This window comes from Procambarus clarkii, chromosome 52 (genome assembly GCF_040958095.1).
Source record: "Procambarus clarkii isolate CNS0578487 chromosome 52, FALCON_Pclarkii_2.0, whole genome shotgun sequence".
Taxonomy (NCBI): Eukaryota; Metazoa; Arthropoda; class Malacostraca; order Decapoda; family Cambaridae; genus Procambarus; species Procambarus clarkii.
Genome location: NC_091201.1, coordinates 29,585,477 through 29,600,162, shown reverse-complemented (window position 1 = coordinate 29,600,162; position 14,686 = coordinate 29,585,477). Strand labels below are relative to the sequence as shown.

At 55.6% G+C, this 14,686-nt stretch overlaps 1 protein-coding gene across 7 annotated transcripts in view; it reads left to right on the top strand.

Moving 5' to 3' along the window:
- Nucleotides 1-14,541, top strand: part of LOC123749340 (serine-rich adhesin for platelets) — a 159,867-nt gene extending 145,326 nt beyond the window's left edge. For 2 of the 7 annotated variants that reach the window (XM_069304601.1, XM_069304599.1), the window contains one exon: nucleotides 4,155-14,539. In XM_069304601.1, coding sequence (XP_069160702.1) covers nucleotides 4,155-14,440 — 10,286 coding nt within the window. In that variant the 3' untranslated portion in view covers nucleotides 14,441-14,539. Of the gene's footprint in view, nucleotides 1-4,154 lie in introns of all 7 variants that reach the window. The other 5 variants (XM_069304605.1, XM_069304604.1, XM_069304600.1 and 2 more) reach the window with 4 other exon arrangements.
- Nucleotides 14,542-14,686: the final 145 nt, after the last annotated feature.

Below are 14,686 nucleotides of genomic sequence, written 5' to 3'. Positions count from 1 at the left end.
GTGAGTGTAGAGGACAGAGGAGTATGAGTGAGTGAGTGGACAGAAGAGTATGAGTGTGTGTAGAGGACAGAGGAGTATGAGTGAGTGTAGAGGACAGAGGAGTATGAGTGAGTGTAGTGGACAGAAGAGTATGAGTGAGTGAGTGGACAGAAGAGTATGAGTGAGTGTAGAGGACAGAGGAGTATGAGTGAGTGAGTGGACAGAAGAGTATGAGTGTGTGTAGAGGACAGAGGAGTATGAGTGAGTGTAGAGGACAGAGGAGTATGAGTGAGTGTAGTGGACAGAAGAGTATGAGTGAGTGAGTGGACAGAAGAGTATGAGTGTGTGTAGAGGACAGAGGAGTATGAGTGAGTGTAGAGGACAGAGGAGTATGAGTGAGTGAGTGGACAGAAGACTATGAGTGAGTGTAGAGGACAGAGGAGTATGAGTGAGTGTAGTGGACAGAAGAGTATGAGTGAGTGAGTGGACAGAGGAGTATGAGTGAGTGAGTGGACAGAGGAGTATGAGTGAGTGAGTGGACAGAGGAGTATGAGTGAGTGAGTGGACAGAGGAGTATGAGTGAGACAGTGAAGGCTGCTAGTGAGGAATAATCTACCTGCGCTGGTCCCCTGTCCTCATAATTGTCAGCGAGCAACGTTCCCTCAACCTCACATCAACCTCATTTTTCCCAGATTTGCCGCGAGGGTGATAGTGGCGGAGGGGGTAGGGGGGTGAGAGGGAGGGGGTGAGGGGGAAGGGGTGAGGGAGAGGGGTGTGAGGGGCGGGAGATGGTGAGAAGGGGGGGGGGGGCTCCGCGCACCACCTCACAACCTCCTCATTATACACGCTCACGTATCCATGAATTGCTGGTCGTGAGGGTGGAAAGTTTGTGTAGTGGAGGACCATGGTGATGGGGGCACTGTGGTGGAGGACCATAGTGATGGGGCACTGTGGTGGTGGACCATAGTGATGGGGCACTGTGGTGGTGGACCATGGTGATGGGGCACTGTGGTGGTGGACCATGGTGATGGGGGCACTGTGGTGGAGGACCATAGTGATGGGGCACTGTGGTGGTGGACCATAGTGATGGGGCACTGTGGTGGAGGACCATAGTGATGGGGCACTGTGGTGGTGGACCATGGTGATGGGGCACTGTGGTGGAGGACCATAGTGATGGGGCACTGTGGTGGAGGACCATAGTGATGGGGCACTGTGGTGGTGGACCATGGTGATGGGGCACTGTGGTGGAGGACCATAGTGATGGGGCACTGTGGTGGTGGACCATAGTGATGGGGCACTGGTGGAGGACCATAGTGATGGGGCACTGTGGTGGTGGACCATAGTGATGGGGCACTGTGGTGGAGGACCATAGTGATGGGGCACTGTGGTGGTGGACCATGGTGATGGGGCACTGTGGTGGAGGACCATAGTGATGGGGCACTGTGGTGGTGGACCATGGTGATGGGGCACTGTGGTGGAGGACCATAGTGATGGGGCACTGTGGTGGTGGACCATAGTGATGGGGCACTGTGGTGGAGGACCATGGTGATGGGGCACTGTGGTGGTGGACCATAGTGATGGGGCACTGTGGTGGTGGACCATAGAGATGGGGCACTGTGGTGGTGGACCATAGTGATGGGGCACTGTGGTGGAGGACCATAGTGATGGGGCACTGTGGTGGTGGACCATAGTGATGGGGCACTGTGGTTGTGGACCATAGAGATGGGGCACTGTGGTGGTGGACCATAGTGATGGGGCATTGTGGTGGAGGACCATAGTGATGGGGCACTGTGGTGGAGGACCATAGTGATGGGGCACTGTGGTGGAGGACCATAGTGATGGGGCACTGTGGTGGTGGACCATAGTGATGGGGCACTGTGGTGGAGGACCATGGTGATGGGGCACTGTGGTGGTGGACCATGGTGATGGGGCACTGTGGTGGTGGACCATAGTGATGGGGCACTGTGGTGGTGGACCATGGTGATGGGGCACTGTGGTGGAGGACCATAGTGATGGGGCACTGTGGTGGTGGACCATAGTGATGGGGCACTGTGGTGGAGGACCATAGTGATGGGGCACTGTGGTGGTGGACCATAGTGATGGGGCACTGTGGTGGTGGACCATGGTGATGGGGCACTGTGGTGGTGGACCATGGTGATGGGGCACTGTGGTGGTGGACCATGGTGATGGGGCACTGTGGTGGTGGACCATGGTGATGGGGCACTGTGGTGGTGGACCATAGTGATGGGGCACTGTGGTGGTGGACCATGGTGATGGGGCACTGTGGTGGTGGACCATGGTGATGGGGCACTGTGGTAGTGGACCATAGTGATGGGGCACTGTGGTGGTGGACCATGGTGATGGGGTATTATATTAGTAAGGAGAGGACGGGTTTGGACAGAAACGAAGAATGATTCAGGGCGACTTGTGATGGGAAGTATTAGTGAGGCTTTCACATTAGACACGTCATACCTCATGGCCAGGGGCCGCCCAGCTCCCTGGACTGGACGGTAGAGCGACGGTCTCGCTTCATGCAGGTCGGTGTTCAATCCCCGACCATCCAAGTGGTTGGGGCACCATTCCTTCCCTCCGTCCCATCCTAAATCCATATCCTCAAATCTCTTTAAGTGTGCTGTGTATAGTGGTAATGGCTCAGCACTTTCTCCTGATAATTACCTTACCTAATTGCCATGAATCATCAAGTATTCGCGGAACTACTTACGACATGTTTACATCTTTTGTTTAATAATGGTTGCAGTGTTTACATTCGTTCAACGGTGTATGAGTTTTGGCATCTTCACACGCCAAGGTCATCATTGTTTATAAACAACTTTGTTGCGCTTCGCTCATAGACTATTTAATTCATGTAAACAAAGTTGCCATGATTGAGGAAAGATGTACAGGTTTCGTAAAAGATGTTGTAAATGCTTGATGACTTTTGGTCCCAGACCGCAGTAATCGTTCCTAGTGAACTAAAGCTAGCTTTACCTATTTTAGAATTAGGTGTTAATTGGCATTATGTAGGTTAGATAATTTTGCTAATTAAGACTTCGATCAAATTCAAAAATTGCTCATTTCTTGCTTCTTGGACCTGAACCTAGCTCTATCAGTCATGTAAAATTGCATTTTCGAAAGCTAATATTTATGTAGAACTGTGGCTTACGAGGTACTTGTGCTGCCTCCTGAGGACCTTACGGTCTCTTCTGCTCTTGTTCCTGTACCTCTGATTCCCAGTGTTTCTTCTTGAAACCTTCTCTGTCTCCTGGCTGCATGCTCCTTATAGCTGGCAATCTTCCTTGGTATTAAAAGAGAGTTCACTAGGACCTGAGTCTGCGGTGGGGAGTGATGAGTAGTGGGTGGGTGATGACTCCACCCTTAGTAATGGTATGGGACTCGTGCCAGAGTATGTTTCCCCTTCATTCATGAAGCCTCGTGAGTTTCCCTTCACATGAGGACAGATCTTCTCTTGGACTGTCAACAACATCATGGCACCCTTCCTATTGGCCAGCCCACTATATCCCTGGTCCCGACCTTCTGTTGCCAGTTCAGTGTGGTATAATAAGCTTACCTCCAGTCTGTTCTTCGTGATATATATATATATATATATATATATATATATATATATATATATATATATATATATATAATGAAGGGAGTAAGTAGCGCGGCTCTCCCACTTCTTCACTAGTACCTAGACTTTTGGTTGCTTGGGGAAACTAACATAGAACACTTTGATGCTAACCTGCGGTGTATTTGTGAGACGTTGGTGGTGTGGGCGTTACTAACTGCATGACTGGACGTCACGGGCCGAGCGCCACGTACTGCATGACTGGACGTCACGGGCTGAGCGCCACGTACTGCATGACTGCCACCTTGACAGCACACTGGAACTACTTTTTACACCTGCGGCTGTCAACTTTCCCCGGGCCATGTGTAGTAACAAGTTCTCTACTAACTTCACACACTTCCCTACGCATCTCTGTGTTACTAATGAGCTTCGTAACCTGTGCATGATGACCTTGCTCTCTGGGTGGAGGGGGCCGAGGTAACACTGACACCAAGAGCCAGCACTAACCGCAAGAGTTCAAGGTGTCGAACATGGCAAGACTAACTCTGAAAATCCATCATGGTTTTATCTGACAAGCTGACCATGTTCATGTTTCCTCCCCCACAAGGCTTCGCGACGACGGGTCGGCCGCGGAGGGCGTCCCACGGCCAGGCGGGAGTGAGACGAAGTCGCTCCTTCCAGGTGGGGTCCCCGCGCGTGGACGACGAGTACCCGGCGCCGCTCTCCAGGGAGTCCCTGTCGGGCCAGGTCGCCCGCTACGTCAAGGAACTCGAGCGGGGAATCCAGATGACGGTAGAGAACATGATGCCTAAGAAGCAGCCGCTGTCCGTCGGGGAACACCCAAGGGCACCTTCTAGTCCCTCCAAAGACTCCTCCCATTCCGGCCGGAGCCTCGGCCGCCGCCCCAAGGACAAAACCTCGACTGGCTCCCCCAGCGACACCGGCACTTCTAAGGCGGAGTTCGATGACCGTTGCTCCAACCGGCACTCTGACCACTCGTCCCACCGACACTCTGACACAGCCTCTGACATCGTTCTCGACGCCGAGAAGATTCTGCCTGAGGGCGATGACTACAAACTAGTCTTCATCAGTTCCGACTCTTCCAAAGATTCCGAACTCAATTCCTCCATAGACTCTGACAACTCTGGGTCGCCCTCGAGACGCGTGTCAAGTGTGAGCGCCGTTAACGACTCCGATAACGCCGGATTCATCGATGAGAGTGATTGGGACTACTACGAGTCTGAGTCTCAAGCTGGACGACGTCGGAAATTGAATGGTGTCACCCCCCGCGTCGACGCATGCGTCATGACGGACGGGGAATACCTGAGCGTCGAAGCCTCTGAAGGCGAGGACAGCGAGCCCGAGCCCTCCAAGGTGAAGGGTGTGTCACCTGCCCCGGCACTGAGAGTGCCATCGCCCGCCCACCACAACAGTGGCACCGACAAGATGACCCAGAAAGGCATGGGCGCTCCTAACGGCCCTGGCGCGCCCGCCTCCGCACAGCCCCTGATCATGCCTCTCACAGCTATGGACACCAATGAGTTACACGCAATGTTGCGCCAAACGGAGGCAGTACAGGCGGAGGCCCAGGCTCTTCAGGCTGCTCTGATGGGTGCCTTCACTCCGTCAGCGTCCGCCATGACTGCCATCTCTGGCGGGCGGAGCTTCAAACGAGGCGACTCTACCCGCAGCTCCGCTGAGAGGTCACTGGGCGAGTTGTCGTGCCACGACCAGGTACGTGCCGCCGGCAGCCCGCACGACTCCCCGGCGCTGAGGGAGTACCGCAAGCGGGTCCTGACTGAGATCCAGAACTACTACGGTGTCAATCAAGGCACTACGGTGACCGGATACATTCGACCTGACTGGTACAGTTATCTCACGCAACATCAGCCCGCCGCCTCTGTACCCCCCGGATCCTTATCACGTGTATCATATCAGCGGAGAGATAAGGGCAGCAAGCATGCCGCAGCTCGTGACCAAGGGAGCAGTGTCACGGCGGCGCCCACAGCGCCCGCAAGTGCGCGCAAATCTAGTCGGGATATTTGTATACAAACTGACCCAGAACTCGTCGTGTTGAGCTCCAGCTGTGACGAGCTCACACCTGAGCCTCAAGAGTGCCCCCCTATTCCCCCCAGGCGTAACGAGCTCACCCCTGAGCCCCCGGTGTGCCCCCCTGTTCCCCCCAGGCGTAACGAGCTCACTCCCGAGCCCCCTGTGTGCCCCTCAGAGTCCCCCAGACGCAACAAACTCACGCCCGAGCCTTCGTCAGAGTCCCCCAGGCGCAACAAACTCACCCCCGAGCCCCCGGTGTGCCCTTCAGAGTCCCCCAGACGCAACAAACTCACCCCCGGGTCCCTGTCAGAGTCCCCCAGGCGCAACAAACTCACGCCCGAGCCTTCGTCAGAGTCCCCCAGACGCAACACACTCACCCCCGAGCCTCCGTCAGAGTCCCCCAGGCGCAACAAACTCACCCCCGAGCCCCCGGTGTGCCCTTCAGAGTCCCCCAGACGCAACAAACTCACCCCCGAGCCCCTGTCAGAGTCCCCCAGACGCAACAAACTCACCCCCGAGCCCCTGTCAGAGTCCCCCAGGCGCAACAAACTCACCCCCGAGCCCCAGGGGAACTCTCAAGCATCATCAAGGCTCGTGCGGGGTCTTCGCCACACACACTCGCCACAGACCGCCGCCAGGCTGTCCTCCCTGACGCAAGGAGTACCGCCAAGGACGCAAGGATACACGGCGTCCTGCGGCAGCGGTGGAGGTGACGGCGGTGTTGGAGGAGGGGGTGGTGGTGGTGGTGGTGGGGGGGACCGGGAGCGAGAGGGGGAAGAACTTCCCCCTCACCTGCCGTACCCCCCTTCCTTCCACCTGCACCTCACGCTCAGTCGCGAGACCTCAGTCGCCCACCCGTCCGACACTGAGACGGATGACAGGCTCAAGGAATACGACCCGTGTGTTGGAAGTGAGTTGAGGGCGGACTCGGTGAGTGACTTGGAGTGCAGTGAGCGCCTTGAGAGTGCAAGGAGTGATCCGAAGGAAGAGCAGGAGCGCCAGGATGGCAGGAGAGGTGTGATAGGAGGTCGGGGCAGGAAGGAGCAGGATGGCGGCCGTGGTGGTGGGGGGCAGGAGGTGCCTAGGTCCCCCCGCATAGCAGCGACCAACACCACACACACACCCGCCTGCCGCACCGCACGCCCACCGCCCCAACCCGCGCCCACCATGAGTCTCTCACGCCCACACCGAAACCCCACTCGACGGGTGCTCGACGCTGACGGTGATCTCGACGCCTTGGAGAGAGTTATCCAGGCGGACTCGAGCTCTTCCTCTGCGTCCGCCCGTGTCCCACACCCCGGCAAGGGGCTGGACACGCCCTCCAGCACTACCAGCGAGGCGGAGGACACGGATGAAGACGTTCACGTGTCTCGCAGCTACACCATTGTTCCTGACGAAGTGGATAGCGAGGCCGAGGGCGTCACAGAGGTCGGGAATATCTCCAACATTATCGAGAACGAGCAACAGGATATTACCTCCTCGTCCTCGGATGACAGCGATACCGACGAGGACAAACATTTCAGTAAGGAGTACAGCCTCACAAGATCGTCCTCGACGGACTCTGACCTCGATAAGTCGGACACTGGTGCCCTCGAGGAAATCACCGTCTTCACCACATCGTCTCCAGACGTGGACGAAGACGTGGCTAACATGGCCCAAGGTGTTAAACTGGGCGAGGTTCGGCCAAAGGAGGCCGAGAAGGATGAAGTGGTGGAGGCTGTGAATACTGACCTCACCTTAGTCGTGGAGGCGGGCGAGGTGGGGCTGAAGGAGGCGCAGCAGGAGGCGGTAGAAGCCATCAACGAGCAACTCTGTGATCTCACCCTGGAACCGGGTTCCCCGCGATACAATGAGGCGCAGGTGGATCTAGGGTCGTCTTCACATTCTGGAGGCGGCGGGGTGGAGCCTCTGGGTCCTTCTGAGAGGCTCAGTGGTGACTTAATGATGACGAGAAATGTTGATGAAATGTGTCAGGTGGACGTGAGTCAAGACTTGGATGAGGATGTCCACAGTGTATTGACCAAGTCCGACGACAGCGGTGGTGCAGTGATGGGTGAGGGTGAGAGTGGTGGTCATGCAGTGATGGGTGAGGGTGAGAGTGGTGGTAGTGCAGTGATGCGTGAGGGTGACAGTGGTGGTAGTGCAGTGATGGGTGAGGGTGAGAGTGCTGGTAGTGCAGTGATGGTGGAGGAAGTTACTTACGAAGGTGGAAATGTAGTGATGGTGAAGGGTGACAACAATGAGAGTGCAGTGATGGTGAAGAGTGACAACAGTGAGAGTGCAGTGATGGTGACGGGTGACAACACTGAGAGTGCAGTGATGGTGACGGGTTACAACACTGAGAGGGCAGTGATGGTGACGGGTGACAACACTGAGAGTGCAGTGATGGCGGAGGAAATTACTAACAAGAGTGATGATAGCTTAGTGATGGTGGAGGAACTTACCACCGTATTTGACGGAGAAACCCCAAATAAGAACGTGAGTGCGGCCAGCACTAGCGTAGGAGGTGCTAGCGAAAACAGCACTATAGGTATGACTGACTTAGGAGTAACTAGTGAGGTTAGCGGTGTGGGGGTGCAAGGTGGGGAGGGTGCTGGCGCGAGCGAGCACAACACCACCGCCCACGTTACGGCGGTCAGCGCCACCCCCGGAGTGGGTGGCGGGGGCGGCGCCGCCCACCTCCCCACCACCCACTCCGAGCCAACACCCGAGTCTCTACTCGACTCTCTGGCCATTGATACAGAAGAGGTTGTAGCTGTCTCTGAAACCACGAGTACAGAAGAGGTCGTAGGTGCCTCTGAAATTGCAGATACAGAAGAGTTAGGTGTCTCTGAAGTCACAGAAGAGGGCGTAACTGTCTCTGAAATTACAGAAGAGGTCGTAGCTACCTCTGAAGCCACAGAGGAGGTAGTAGATGCCACAGAAGAGGTCGTAGCTGCCTCTGAAGCCACAGAGGAGGTAGTAGACGCCTCTGATGCCACAGAAGAGGTCGTAGCTGCCCCTGAAACCACAGAAGAGGTCGTTGCTACCTCTGAAGCCACAGAGGAGGTAGTAGATGCCACAGAAGAGGTCGTAGCTGCCCCTGAAACCACAGAAGAGGTAGTAGATGCTTCTGAAACCACAGAAGAGGTCGTAGCTGCCTCTGAAGTCACAGAGGAGGTAGTAGATGCCTCTGATGCCACAGAAGAGGTCGTAGCTGCCTCTGAAGTCACAGAGGAGGTAGTAGATGCCACAGAAGAGGTCGTAGCTGCCCCTGAAACCACAGAAGAGGTAGTAGCTGCCTCTGATGCCACAGAAGAGGTCGTAGCTGCCCCTGAAGTCACAGAGGAGGTAGTAGATGCCTCTGATGCCACAGAAAATGTCGTAGCTGTCTCTGAAACCACAGAAGAGGTCGTAGCTGCGTCTGAAGTCACAGAAGAGGTCGTAACTGTCTCTGAAACCACAGAGGAAGTATTAGCTCTCTCTGAAGTCACAGAGGAGGTCGTAGCTGCGTCTGAAGACACAGAAGAGGTCGTAGCTGCCTCTGAGGTCACAGATAAAGAAGAGGTCACAGCAGGCGGTATTACTGGCGAGGCAGCAGCCACAGTGGACGGGACGGGTGCTGCTGAACCTACCTCTCCTGAGGTTCCAGCTGTCGCACAGGAAACCTCTCCTGTGGGAGAGGAGGCTGCCGCCGCGCCAGGCACCTCAGCCCCACTGGAGACAGATACCACAGAGGACATACAGCCGCAGGTGTCGGCCCCTGACATTGTCTCCTGTGGGAGGCCTTCACCTGTCGAAGGTGCCCCGCGGCCCCCTGCGGCCGAGCACGCTAGCGAGAGTATCGAACATTGTCCAGGAGAAAGTGAAGGGGCGGAGTACGGAGGCGAGTGTCAGGAGGCGGCAGTAGGAGAGAGCCCCGGACCTGCTAGCACTAGAGTCGACGCCGGAAGTGAACAAGTGGAACACAGCACTGCGGCTCCCAGCTGCGGCCACACGTCAGTAACACATGCCGCGCCTGCGGGCCCGCACGCGTCAGCCCTTGCTCCCCACACCACCAGCGACGTCAGCAGTGCACCAGCGGACGCGGCGCCGCCTGGGGTGCTGCGCCTCTCCCCCCACCAGGATATATTTGAGTGTTATAATACGGAAGTGAAGAGTGTTTGTGCTGAGGGTGACTCCAGTGAGTCTGGTCACTCTAGTGCTGGTGAGAGTGAGGTGGAGGGGGATGACCCCGGTAATGTGGTGAAGATCAGTGTGACGGAGAGACACGACAGTCATCTCGATGACGACGGCGTCAGCATCCCCGTCAGCGTCGTAGGTAGTGACTTCCTCGGGCAGGAGGTGAGGCGGTTCGCAGTGCGGCGGGTACGTTCCCCGGAGCCAGTGCGTCGCCATACCCCACCTGTGCCCTCACGACGCACCAAGCGATCCTCTTCTTCCGACGGCGTCTCCTCCTCTTCTGACATTGAACGTTCCGACGCGGATGCTAGCGACTCTGCTGACACGGTAGTCGAGGGAGGCAAACTGCACGCTGAGTTGCGCAGGTTCGCGCTTCAGAAGCACCGCCACGACCACGACGACAAGGGTCGTGACTCGGACGGACCGTCGTCGGCTGACTCCGTGCTTCACGGCGCCGACAGCGAGTCGCAGTGCTCCGACAACAGCGAGGAGGGGAACCTGGTGTCCATCGTGTCTGTCGGGGATGAGGACGACCACAGCACACGCCTGTCGTCGCACGGCAGGATATACATCAGGTCGGACTCCACGGACTCTGATGTGCAGATCAAACCTACATGCATTGTGGTGACGGGGTCGTCAGGAGCGGAGTCCGGTGAAGACGTCGAGGGTGACGCTGATGGCATCAACTCCCAACGTAACATAAAGAATGAAGGTAATGACGTGACCATCTTAGAGGTGACCAGTGACGCGCGACGTGGCCACGTGATGTCGGTCCACGTCACGAGTCCGGACTCCTCGCGCAGTGCCTCGCCTGCCAGAAGGAGTCAAGTGAGTGAGTTGCAGTCCATGATCTTGACAACTCGCGAACGACAGCAACAGTTCCGACGATCACCGACGGAGATGAAGGAGTCGAATTCGAGTTTAGCCAACTACTTTACCCTCACCTTAGGCACGGACTCTCCTCACGCTCCAAGAAGACTCAACAAAACACCAGAAATTCGGCGTCGTAAGATTGACCGCCCTGAAAATGTCGAATCTCCAGTCCCTACAAGCCCTGCCAGCCCGTCCCAGACGCCAGACCACTCAGAGGGCGACCTGTTGGCCTACGAGGAGCACCATGGTATCGACATCGAGGAGGAGTACAACAACACACAGGAGTTTGACTCATGGGACGATGGGGAGAAAACAGTCATCTTCCCTGATGAGGTCGAGTTTGAGGAAGACCTCTCCTTCGACGAGGTCAATCAGGCGTTCAACGACGGGGACGAGTTCGAGGGTGAAGATATGTATGTCGAGCAGGAAGTTGATGGGCGATTTGATTCCATCGAAGATGGGGAATCCGTCAACAGCGAGTCGAACTACAGTGAGTCTTCTGGTGATGAAATCTGTGACCGAGAAGTCGAACTTCGGGGTTACTGTAACCGGGCCATCGACTTCACTCTTCACACCATTATTGAGGAGAGCTGCGAAGAGAGCGACTATGAGAGGAAGCCCAAGGAAGAGGACGGGGCCAAGGCAGACCCTTCAGAGTTGGAGAAATACTTTTACTTCGGTCTTGGGAACGGCCCAGCCGACTCAAAGAGGTACGCTAACGAGGAGAGCGAATACAGTGACACTTTCTCTGAGACCTCAAGTTCCATCTTCAGTGAAGGAGTAGATATTGACTGTAAATATGAGGAAGACATTGATCCTGCCGAGCTGGCGTCTTCCAGGCTAGAAAAGTACTTCTTGACGGGGTTCCTAGGATTCGAACGCCAGCCGTCCATCAGGTCCATGGGTGAGGAGTCCGAGCTTCACACCGACGAAAGTGGCTCCGTCGGGAGTGACTCTGAAGGCTCTCCCAGCCCGGAACAGCCTCGGAAGAAGCTAGTGAGGCGGCCTCGGGGGTTTCGTCCAGGTGTCGTTAACAGATCGTTGGTGACAGGTGATCGGTGGGATGGCGCCCCGAGCGACGGGTCTCACCATTCTGAAGGCGACGACGTGGACAGGACCCTGGTGAGCGGCGAAGACGATGGCTCCACCGAGTCAGAAGAGACAGCCTTTGATAAAGGAGATGGGCAGTTCGATACCATAAAGCGAAGAAAAAAGAAAAAGGGCTCTGGAGATTATTGCGATAAAAAATCCGACAGCGATAAGAGCGAACTTAGAGCCTTAGAGCAGCACGAAATTGAGCACAGAGAAGAAATTTGCGAATTGAAGAATTCCGAGGCGCTCAAGTCACTGGTGCACGAAGGAGAAAAAGTTACGAAACGCGTGACAATTGAGTGTGATAAAGAGAGCAGAGAAAGGAATGATGACAAGATGGAGAGGGAAGGAGACCTCTCGGACCGGAAGTACCTAAGTCGAGACAGTGGTTTCATTGGAAGTTCTGACGACTTACTTAAAGATAAGCCAGAAGACACCAACAAGGAACAGAAGTCTCGTTTGTCCTCGGAATCCAGTGTCGAGGACGGCGAGAACTCGTCGAAGAGGAACGATCACTTGCAAGATGTATCACATAAGAATGTAGCAGGGAAGGGCGACAGCTTTGACAACGACAGCAACAACAATAAGTCAGAGACCGAGGAGCGTAGCAGCGGAGACGGCAAAGTGTCGAGGTCAAGCACAGGATCATCGGTCGACTTCCCGCCCTTCTCCGCCGACAAGGCCAGGAACAAAATCTGTCGCAAGGATTCCTTCAACAACTGGAGTTCGGATGAGGAGACCAATATGATGATGAACAAGATGCGCGCCTTCTTCAAGACCATGATCTCTAACTCTCGGGACGCTTCCAAGGGGCAGCGAGTCAAGCCACCTCAGCTGCTGGCGTTTGAGGCTAAACTGACCAACCTCATGAAAACGGTTCCTGGCATCAATGACGAACAGGTGAAGGAGATCGTCGAGTATCTTAGCTCTGAGGACACTTGGAGCGACTCGTACGACTCTTCAGATTACACCAGTAGCGACCTGGAGGGCGCCTATGCGCTCCTCGACCAAGCCGACCCGGAGATGAGAAGCGACTTGCAGGAACAGATCTCAGCTTCTTGTCAACAAATAATTCAAAAATTCGATCAGAGTCGCGAACCAAGTGACACCGACAGCGCTCACTCGCTCTTCGGTGGACGAGCGTGTTCCGAGAGCTCTGAAGACGCTTCCCCCTCCAACAAGGACACCGTTTTCGTATATCAGCGACTGATGTCTTCCATCTCCCGACTAAAGCCAGACAGCGACCGGGGAAGCATTGGGTCCGGGTCTCAGGGCGCCTCCCCGCCCCTGCTAGCCAAGGTCATGCATCACATCGGCAACCGCCTGGTGGCTCTCATGCACGAGGTGTCCGGCGGCAGTGAGAATGGGGACGACGACTCCCTCAGCGGCGGCCATCCTGTTACTTCCAGTCCCAAAGTGCCTCTCTTCATTCACAGAAAACATACGTCTGTCGATTCCATATCTATCGACTCCTCGGTCGAAAAAAGCTCACTAACTAGTACCAGCTTTGAGTCAGAAGACAGTCCCACCGACACAGAGCAGTCGCCAGATTCTGATCCTGGCACTCCAAAAGCTCGAAAACGGCAGGGGCCACTCTCCATCATTAGCGAGCGCTCCTCGGCTGAAGATTTCACATCTTTGGAGAGTCAACGTACTGTGTTCGCCTCGCACGACTCTCCGCGGCACCAGACTCACCTTGACACCGCGCGACCTCAACAGAACACAGCATCTGAGCGCACTCTTGAGGAGCGAGGAGTTACCAACATCCAGTACTTCGTGACAGGAATCAGCAAGAATGAAGTGGAAGTCTGGCAAAGTGTAACAATTGACGAGGACAAGTTCGACGCCCGCGAGCTGCACGGTGTGCCTAGAGCGCGTCGCAGTGCCAGACGTCAAGAGACCAGGAAAGCCAAGAGTCACATGAGTCTGGAGAAAATACACCAAGAGGAAGTTAAGGCCACAGGTGAGAGGTCAGAGTCTCTTGGTGATCTGCTGGACCGCGTCCGGTCTTCAGAATTCTCGAGCAGCTACGAGCAGCTGGACTCTGACTCCACACTGAAGGCGTCGGACTCCCTGGACCGACACATTGGCAGTAGTTCCTCAAATATACGTCTGAATGCTTCCAGCCGCGGGTCCCTCACCACCAGCAGCCGGGGAAGCCTGGCAGCATCTAGTCGAGGTTCCTTAAACGCCGGCTCGCGAGGCTCCCTTCAGGGGTCTTCCGGTCCCGAGGAAGAGGAAGAAAAGAAACCCAAGAAGTTAAATTTCTTCCGGTATGCTCGGCGGTCGTCTATGCCGGACACGAGCAAGGACCGGATGTCGCCCGAAGTTCGCTCCACAACTCTACCTCGATCCAATCCCACCCAAGTGGCCTCCACGGCCTCCTTACCCAGATCTCAGTTCGCCCTGCTGAACAAAGTTACTCCGTCCGTCACCCCGTCCACACACGTGCCCTACGCGTCCCCTCCCTCCACCTTGGAGAGAGCAGGGTTGTCTGTGTCGGGGCCTCGGTCAGCCCGCTACCACGCCCCTGGCTACCGACCACCGCCCTCCACCACTACGCCCAAACGCACCGTCTCCATCCCTGGTCTCGCCTCCCTCAGGAAGGACTCGACGAGCAGCTGGTCACCTCAAGGTAAGATACCAATTTTTATTTTGTTTCTACGCTGTTACGCCCTTGACTCCCTAACCCGCGGGCGTAGTGGGCGCGGGTGATGTCACCTCACGCCCCCTCCAGGAGATTTTCCTCCTGGGTGAGCTCACCTCCTTGGCAGACATCTTGACAGACTCGGTGGACATTCGTCCCAACAGATTTTTAGAAAGACATCTTTAAGCATTAAAAAATTCTATATATCAAATAATGTGAGCTAAAAAAAAAAAAAGTGTATGTTCCCACTTTTTCTTGACAACAAAAGTATGATTTCCCAAATGAAAACAAAATGCTAATTCGTTTGCCCATTA